The sequence below is a fragment of the Sebastes fasciatus genome, chromosome 13 (genome assembly GCF_043250625.1).
Source record: "Sebastes fasciatus isolate fSebFas1 chromosome 13, fSebFas1.pri, whole genome shotgun sequence".
Classification (NCBI taxonomy): domain Eukaryota; kingdom Metazoa; phylum Chordata; class Actinopteri; order Perciformes; family Sebastidae; genus Sebastes; species Sebastes fasciatus.
Window position 1 is genome coordinate 20843775 of NC_133807.1, and position 9774 is coordinate 20853548.

General features: G+C 34.7%; 1 protein-coding gene across 1 annotated transcript; it reads left to right on the forward strand.

Annotated features, from left to right (window-relative positions):
• The first annotated feature begins 486 nt into the window (after nucleotides 1-486).
• Nucleotides 487-5271, forward strand: arf2a (ARF GTPase 2a). The gene is made up of 5 exons (XM_074656073.1): nucleotides 487-551; nucleotides 3574-3728; nucleotides 3850-3960; nucleotides 4094-4218; nucleotides 4964-5271. The coding sequence occupies exons 2-5, from the start codon at nucleotides 3584-3586 to the stop codon at nucleotides 5123-5125; spliced, it is 543 nt and encodes a 180-aa protein (XP_074512174.1). The 5' UTR covers nucleotides 487-551; nucleotides 3574-3583; the 3' UTR covers nucleotides 5126-5271.
• The last annotated feature ends 4503 nt before the right edge of the window (nucleotides 5272-9774 follow it).

The following is a 9774-nucleotide window of genomic DNA, read 5'->3' on the forward strand; positions in this document are numbered from 1 at the left end:
AGTGGAAAATGAAATGAAATTCCACCTGAAAATATTGCACAGTATGAATTACACCTGAGTAGTAATAATGATAATGATATTGCACAGTCTACATATATGTATATATTATATAAATAATATTTTAGATGTTGGCTGTATGGACACCTCCCATGCCCAGATACTTAAAATAAGCTACCCTAAATCTATAATGGGAGTAATTGATTTGAGTTATTTTATCAAGATTTTTTGCTGAGAAGTTCAAGAGATTACTTTATTTTCATTATTATGCTGATTGAAAAGGATGTATCGTGTTTTCCCTGCACTGTCAATAAGCTTGTAATTCCTGTCCACAACACGGGGCGGTGACAGGAGGAGGAAAACACTGTTGAACAGGACAAAGGCCTATTGAAGGAGGCTAGGACACGAAACCGGGGTGTGGCACACATGCGCAGTAGACCTGATTCTACCGCGCATGTGCAGTAGAACCAGGTTGCTGACGTATGATTATTCTCTTTCAATAGGCCTTGAACAGGACAAGGAAGTGAAGAAGGACTCAGAACAGATCAGTAAAGGTACGACTCTTATTTATAAATATATAACGTTATTATGACATAGATATTAATCTTTCATTTAAATAAGTGTGGAGGTCAATAACCTGTTAACGTCTAGTGTTGAACCGTGGAAGCTAAAGACAGTAGATAGCGTTAAAGCTCGTTAACTAGCTGTTAGTGTAGCAGTTTAACTCTGACTCTGTTTGATGAGGAAGTTATTACACATTTTAACTTTAAGTGAGTTTATCAGCCAGAGATGTCTTTGTACGGGACGGAATGTCTGTTAACCTTTACATTACACTTCCTTAAATATAGCTAGATAACATTAACGAGCTTCCTCTTGTGTTAGCATTAGCTCATAATCTGAGAGTTAAAGGTAGTGACTCATCCAGCTACAAGCTTTAATACACCTAGGTAACATTATAAAATAAATACATATATTATATTATATATAATATATATTATATTATATATATTATTATTATATGTTATTATTATATTATTATTATATATTATTATATTATAAATATTATTATAATTATATAATATATATATTATATTATTATTATATATAATATATAATATATATATATATATTATAAATATAGCCAGCTAACATTATAAAATAAATATATTATATATTATATAATATATATTATATAATATATAATATATTATATATATTATTATAATTATATTATATATATTATATAATATATATATATATATATATATTATAAATATAGCTAGCTAACATTATAAAATAAATAAATATATTATATATAATATAATATATATTATACTATATATATATATATTATTATATTATAAATATTATTATAATTATATTATATATATATATATACTATAAATGTAGCTAGCTAACATTATAAAATAAATAAATATATTATATTATAAATAATATATATTATATTATATATAATATATTATTATATATTATATATATTATTATTATATGTTATTATTATATTATTATTATATATTATTATTATATTATATTATTATCTGAGTACTTCTTCCACCACTACTGTCAGAATTTTCATCCTAGATATATATACTAGTCAAAATGAACATTTCAGATATCCACAATGAGATTATTCCTATCCACAATTGTCATTTCAGATATCCACAGTGCAACATATTGGGCTTCCAATTTCAGATATCCACAATTGCATTTTTGATATCTAGAATAAAAAAAATTCTGGCAGTAGTGGTGGCTGAAGTACTCAGATTCTTTACTTAAGTAAAAGTAACAATACCACACTATTAAAAAAATACTCTGTTACAAGTAAAAGTCCTGCGTTACGTCCAGGCAACTGTCCAAAACCCAAAGATATTCTATTTATAATGATAGAAAACTGAGATGGCATATGTTTAGCATTTTTTTGCTTGATAAATTACTTTAAAATGATTTTGATTATCAACATAGCTGGCAATTCATTTTTTTGATTAATAGACTCATTGTTTCAGCACTACGTGGTTATGCTGTTGGCAGTGGGAGGCTGATTTGAGGCTAGATAAGGATACATTCTCTCTGTTGACAGCTAGAAACAACGTGCCTCGGCTCGTTCTGCTCAGCTGTGTGTTAAATATGCAGCTGAAGAGTGCAATAGAGATGAGCATCGAGTAAGTAAAAGAGTGCACATTCTTCAGGTCAGAAACAGCAACTACAGTACATAAGCAGGTGGGAGGTTGAGGAAAACACTACAGAAACAAGATTTACAGCACTTGGTCACTGAACAACTAATTACATGACTAATTAGGACGAAGAATTTGCTGAATGTTGTAGGGGAAGAGTGTCAGAGATTTGACATCTTTTTGTTACTGTTAACATAATTTAGACCTGTAACCATTAGTCAATTAATCAATTAGTTGATCAACTAATTAATCCGCAACTGTTTTGATAATCGAGTAATCGTTTATGCTTACGCAAAAATGCCATCAAATAAAACATTTAATTAAATAATTGCTTTCTGACAAGTAGGCATTTTTTAATTTTGTGATAGCTATTTGTCATTTTTGACAGTTCATAGACTAAATGATTAACAAACAATAATGAAAGTAATCATCTGTTGAGGAACCTGAATCACAGATTTCTGCATACCAACATAGCAGACAAAGGCTGTCTGGGCTCATACTTGTCAATGAACTATGTAGCTTAACCTCACTGTCGAGTACAGGTAAACACCTTCCAGACAGACGCAGTGATACAGGTTAAACTTCAGTCTGTGGTTTCAACCTGGCGTCATGACTTCCAGTCTATGATGGCAGTTTCTAGATGGGGAATTTTACTCAAAGATATTTTCGTTTGAACTACTGTTTTTCTATATAACTAGTCTAAAACAAGAGAGAGTGAGACTAAAAGGCCTTTAGAATGTATTTAAAAGTGCACAGTGTCAATTTTAGTAAAAACCTAATGAACTGAATTAATCATTTTTAATTGGCTAATCCATCCATCCATTTTCTGCTGTGCATCCTAGTCTAGGTTGCATTGCTTTAATTGATTATATCTAGGGCTTCCAATCAATAAAAATCACGATTAATCGCATGAATGTCCATAGTTAATTGCAATTAATCACAAATAATTTTTTTTATCTGTTCTAAAAGGGAGATTTGTCATGTTTTTAATACTTTTATCAAAATGGGAGTGGGCATATATGCTGCTTTATGTGAATGTTTGTATATCTTTATTATTGGAAATCAATTAACAACACAAAACAATGACAAATGTTGTCCAGAAAAAATATGCTCAAATCATAACATGGCAAAGTCAAGCCAAGCCAAGTTACACGTTATTACCGTGTTAACTTTAATAAATACATAAAGTGCAGGCCTGGTGCATACAGATTACTCAAACGCCTCTTTAAACAGGTATGACTTTAGCTGACTTCTAAATGAATCCATAGAGTCAGTGGACCGTACGAGTGTGGGTAGAGCATTAATGATCTCTCTGTCATAGTTTACAATGTGGTATCCATATTTTTAGAGACCTGACCACTCAATATTATTTGTCCTTCTGCAGCCGAGCCAAGATGGGTGCCTTCGCTAGCATGTTTAAAGGCTTGTTTGGCAAGAAAGAAATGAGGATCCTGATGGTAGGACTGGATGCTGCTGGAAAGACCACCATCCTATACAAGCTCAAACTGGGAGAAATTGTCACCACAATCCCCACCATTGGTGAGTCCTCTCCTGCATCTTCACGAGTTGTCACCCTCAAGGGTCTTCTTACTAATGCCAAGATATCAAAGCTCTTTCTTCCTTACATCCAGCATCTCTTTGTTTTTCCCTTCATCTGCAGGTTTTAACGTTGAGACGGTAGAATACAAGAACATCAGTTTTACAGTGTGGGATGTCGGCGGTCAGGACAAGATCAGGCCTCTCTGGAAGCATTACTTCCAAAACACACAAGGTGAGAGACTTCCTAATGTTGCCGGATCTTTTAAAGGCTGTTGTACAAGCCCACTGTTGGTTGAATCATCCAGTACTTGTGGAGACCTCTATCCACTTCCTTCATACAAACCTCACCTGTTTCCCATTTTCAGGCATTATCTTTGTAGTGGACAGTAATGACAAGGAGCGAATTGGTGAGGCGAAGGAGGAGCTGATGCGAATGCTGGCTGAAGATGAACTGACGAATGCTGTGCTGCTTGTGTTTGCCAACAAACAGGTGAGTTTATGTCGCTGGGAGAACCTATCCATTGGCCATTGATCTATTAACGGGGGATTGGCTCACATTCCTTTGATTGGTATAATGGAAGGAACAAATATTGCAGACGCAGTAGTGACATAAAGGTTAGAGAAGTGGGCTTGAGACCCAGACAGGCAGGATAAATCTGAGTGGATAAAGTGAAAAGCAGCACTTTGTCCCAATTTATTAGATTCGTACAGATATTAGAGATGTTCCGAGCTGATCCTAGGGGTCTGTTTTGGGGCCATTTCAGCCATATTTCAATGGATTGGTATTTGGCTACTCTACTGTGTTTTATCCACTTCCACCTGCTAGTGTTGCAGCGCTGCTCTCCTTTAAGACAGCCTTCTGTAACACCACTGTATAACCGTGAGTGTTTTTGTTGTTCCAACAACTCCAACAGAGCGATAGGTCTTCTTTTTCGCGTCTCGTCAGTTTCAGGAGTCGTACTCTCCCAGTTAAACTTTCATATTATATCAATAATTTAAGCTTCTCAACTTATTAGTTTTGAATCAGGACCATACGTATTTTAGCAGCTCCTGAAAATTAAGGTGTGGTAGATTTACTAGTATACATACATATATATATATATATTGAAATATACCATTACCAAATCTCAGTATCATTTATAAAATGGAAAATCCAGTCTGCAAACTTTAACATGGAACATCGGTGGCTTTTTTCTCTTGTCGTTAATCAAGTGTTATGTTTTCTGCTCTTTCAGGACCTGCCCAATGCCATGAATTCAGCTGAGATCACCGACAAGCTGGCCCTACACAATCTGCGCAGTCGGCACTGGTTCATCCAGGCCACGTGCGCCACTAATGGAGATGGTCTCTTCGAGGGTCTCGACTGGCTTTCAAACGCGCTAAAGAAAGTAAAATGATCCATCCGTCCACCTCCTGTCTGTCTCTCCTTTCCTCCCTTTTCTCTGCAGCGTTGGACCTCTGGCCAGTGCTCCCCTGTGTACTGTAGGGGTGTGTTTTTTGGATGGGTGAATGTGAACACCGTTAACTCTCAAGCACCTCGTTCTTCCAATGTCGGCACATCCACAGGCGCTGGTCTTCACAAAGCAAAGTTAATTATTTTTTTTATGTCTCTGACATTTTGATAACTATTTATTCACCACGCAAAGACACACAGTATACCAAAGTGTAACCAGCGTCATGTTTAATACGATAAATATCTGACATCACAGATCAGTTCACATTCTTTTGAAAATTATGAGTTTTGGTGTATTTAAGTTTTGACTTTTGTGGTGAAAAAGGTGAACACTGGATACTTATTATTATTGTACACACAGTGGATTAAAAGATCCCTTATGACTGGGTCTAGAAAAGGCAATAAATGTTTCAGCGTATGTTTACATGTATGGAGGTGTGTTGAGGTGTATTCTCGTGGTGCTGTGTGGGTTTCAGCTACATCGAGTTATTGGAACGGTGAGGCCTTTTTCCTCCCACTCTGCCTTTTTAGTCACTGGTCGCCTTATTTTCGATTGTATGTCGTTTTTTGGGTCTGATTTCTATTTTATGTGTTTTTATGTTACTGTTGATGCACGCACGACCTGGTTTACTTTAACATGAGCTGGCGTGCCAGGTGTGCAGTCTTTTGTGTAAAAATGCTCTCGGGACCAATTGGTTTGATTCAAAAAGGTTCCATTGTGTTTGGTTCAGTTTTTGATTCGCCCTCCTCTGTTTTCTACACATGCTCTTGACCAAATTATCAGCGCTGTGATTGACGGTACAGTTGAATTGGAAGTGTTCGCTCTGTAAATGCTTCCTTGATTCTTCAGGCTTGATGCTGTTTTCCCCGCATGTAGCCAGGGTGCTTCCCCTGGAGTTTATTTATATTATGTCCCTCTGATGCTATTTGCACAACCTGTTCAAAGCCCTGTTCAGAACTGGCATTAACATGCGTCGCAGGGGATCCGATCACAAGTGTAAAGCTCTAGGCAAAGGTGTGAATGCACCCAATTTGCACAACACAGGCCTATGTGAAAACAGCAGTTTATCCATCAGTCTTTGCAATGAATCCATAGAAAATAATTCCCATAGTTCTACACCAGCAGACAGTTAAACGGTATATCGTAACAGTAACAGAATAGTTTCCACACACATCCACTGATGCCAAAGACTCCTGCTATAAATAAGAAACCAATCTTTAACTGTGCACCCCCCCTTACTGAGCGAAGATGGCTCTAAAGTCATAATATCACACTGACCTCTAAAAGAAAATTAATTTTCCTTTCTGTTTTTCTACAACTGGTCATTTAGATGTTTTCTTGGGAAGTTTGAGTTCATCACTATTCTTTTGGGTTTTTCTTTGTCCTTCCGTTGGTGTATTTCTTAAACCTCAGTAGAGTTCATAGGATATGTGACATGATCTGGTATTCATCAAGAAATTCAAATTAGGGATGCACCGATCCAACTTTTCCAGTCCTGATACCGATACCTGGGCTTTGGATATCGGCCGATACCGAGTACCGATCCGATACCAGTGTTTATTTAATAATCTGTGTGCCTTCCTGTGTGGAAGTGGCTCGGATCATTCTTTTGGTGCAATTCAAATGGGATCAAAATATTTTTTTGTCTCTTGCCGTTGACTACCGTTCATATTTTTTCCGAAATAAGATCCCATTGTGGTCCACCGGAGGGGGCGTGACTTTCTATACATTTACTGAATTGTTATTTATTATTAAAATAATAAATTGTACACCAGCAACTTGGTAAAAAAAAATCAAAATTAACAGGAATTACAATTTAAGTGTAAACCTTTTTAATGCAGCAACAAATTGGTCAAAACTTCAACTGGAATTCAAATTCCATTATAAAATGTATATACAGTAGTATATAAATATAGAATTGAATAGATTGGCCCCATTGTTACGATACCCAATCCACCTATTTGAGTCAGTATCAGCCGGATATCGGTATCGGTGTATCCCTAATACAAATGTATATAATATTTTTGTATTATAAGTTGACATCCTCCATCAACCCTTGTTCAGATGTAAAGCTTTAATTTTTTTGATTTTCTGTACAGATGACAAGGTATATGCATATGTATGACTTGATTACCTTCTTACACTTTTTAAAACTCATTTTGTAACATCTGATAAATGCACTACAATAAAGAGATCTCTATTGTACATCTGCTTTAAAAGCCTTTTCATTGGAATAATGAATTTCAAGGTATTCATATGAGAAAGAAATGCCTCACAGATAACGCTTTCAAATCCCTCTATAGTTATCCAGAGTAAAGTTCAGTGACAGTGATGGTTAAATATTGAATGAATTGGGGTTTGGATGATAATAAAAGCTCTAAAATAGTGAAATTTCAAACTTTTCTTTTTTCTTTTGTAAACCTTTCAGCATATTTTATTTTTGAGTGTGGATTAAATCAGACATATTTGAATGATTAGACTTTTTTATGTTTTCAACAAGGTGTCAACATTGTGAGTTGCCTTTTGGATCTTGTTTTCCTGCTCAGTAAAAGTGGTAAAACACCGTCCTCAATGTGTTACCCGTCAATCAACAGGATTAGAACCCAGATCTGTCCTCTGAGGTTATTTTTACAGGCTGTATGATGTTTGCTCAGTAAAAACTGTTTCCAACAAGAGCTCTTGGTTCTGATTTCTTTCCCCTGACAGTTGAGATAAATTAATAAATCAATAAATCCACAGTTATATTGCAATCTTGAGAAGGTCTTTTTTTAAGTGATAATCCAGCAGCATCATTCTCTATCATCTCATCCTGTCACTTAATTTAATTTTCCTTCCAGTGTGCCATCAGTAAAAATTATAATGAACTTTGATGAACTGATTGTGATGATTAGTTTATTTGATTTTAACTACAGTAGGAAAGCTCCAATAGCTATTCTGCTTTGACAGCGAATAAACATTATGTGGCTTGAGAAACAAGAAAGATGTTTCCAACCATCTTCTTTACTGTAGACTGGAAGTGCAGAGATGTTATACTGTCGACTCATCTGAGATTAGAATGATTAAATAATTGAATAAAAGTGGGCTTTATCACTGAATACATACCATTTACCTGTGCTCACACACCAGATTATTTTAAAGTTTTATTTACACAAGTAATTTATCTATCTAGGATCACACTGGTGTTACCAACAGCTCTGTGTGTGAGCCTGTGAATATTGTGTGTAGCTCAGTATCAGATATCTTCACACATTTGCCTAAAGTGTGGTCAATTAGGAGAAGCAGACACATAAAAACTGATTATTTGTCATATATATTTTCATTAAAATGTTGAAAACTATACTTATATATTATATATATATTATATATCAATATATATTATTATTAGTAGTAGTAATTTGTATTATCAATATTAACATCAATATTAATAATAGTAATACCAATAATAATACAAATAATATTATTAATAATAATAATAATAATAATATTAATAATAATAATAATAATAATAATAATAATAATAATACATATTAATAATAATAATACATATACAGCCATATGAATATCCTTATTGATACCTCTAAAGAATAAAAATAATCAGTACAATTATTGGTTTAATTTACACATAAGAATGTGGAGTCATAGACTTTAACTGTGAGCACTAGAAAACAATAAACAGGATCATTTAACAACCACTTCCTCACTCAAGCTACTTGCCTGGACAAGGATTTAATTTTTTTAAATAAATAAAAATTACACAAACTAGATACTAGAAATATATTTTAACAAATTGAATGTAATTTTACATTTCTTAACTCTAACCACTGGAGGGCAGTGAACACTCATGAGTCTAAATACACTCAGGTAAATTGAGAGAGGACAGGAGATGCTGACATTTCCGGTATATAGTTTCAAAATAAAGCAACCAAAATAGGAAAAAGTATTCACCGGAAGTGTTGGTATACTATCATATCTGTCTTGACACAGGTAGATTGATCTCCTCCACACCAGAAAACAGCTCTTTATTTACACAATTATCACCAATATGGATGTTACTGTTGTTTATTTATCTATAATAGTTCAAATGTGCTAATAAGTAAATCTCCATGGCTTCAACGTAAGCTATAAGAGAGATCTGCTCTGGACTGCAGCAAATTTTACGCAAAAAAAATGTAGACTAGAATATTCCATCATTTTGGGCCGAGAGTTAGGTGACAAGATTGATATAATAATAATAATAATAATAAAAATTGGACTTATATAGCGCCTTTCAGAAACCCAAGGACGCTTTACAAAGTGGCACACACAATCATACTAATAAATAACACAGAGGAGAACCTATAGCTAAGTAATTAAAAGAGTGATGTGTAGGAAGAGTCAGCTGAGATCATAGGCCTTGGTGAACACAAATGATCCATTCAGCAACATGATCAAACACATATCTTGCCATTAACGGGAGTCATCTTTAGACACGCCTCTGCCTCACAGGTCTAAGGTATAGCTGGTAGGATGGCATATTGGGTTAATGAAGACTCATAGTCCCAGGGGCCACGCTGCAGGACAGAGCTGGACAGACGGCGACGCGGTGAAGACGA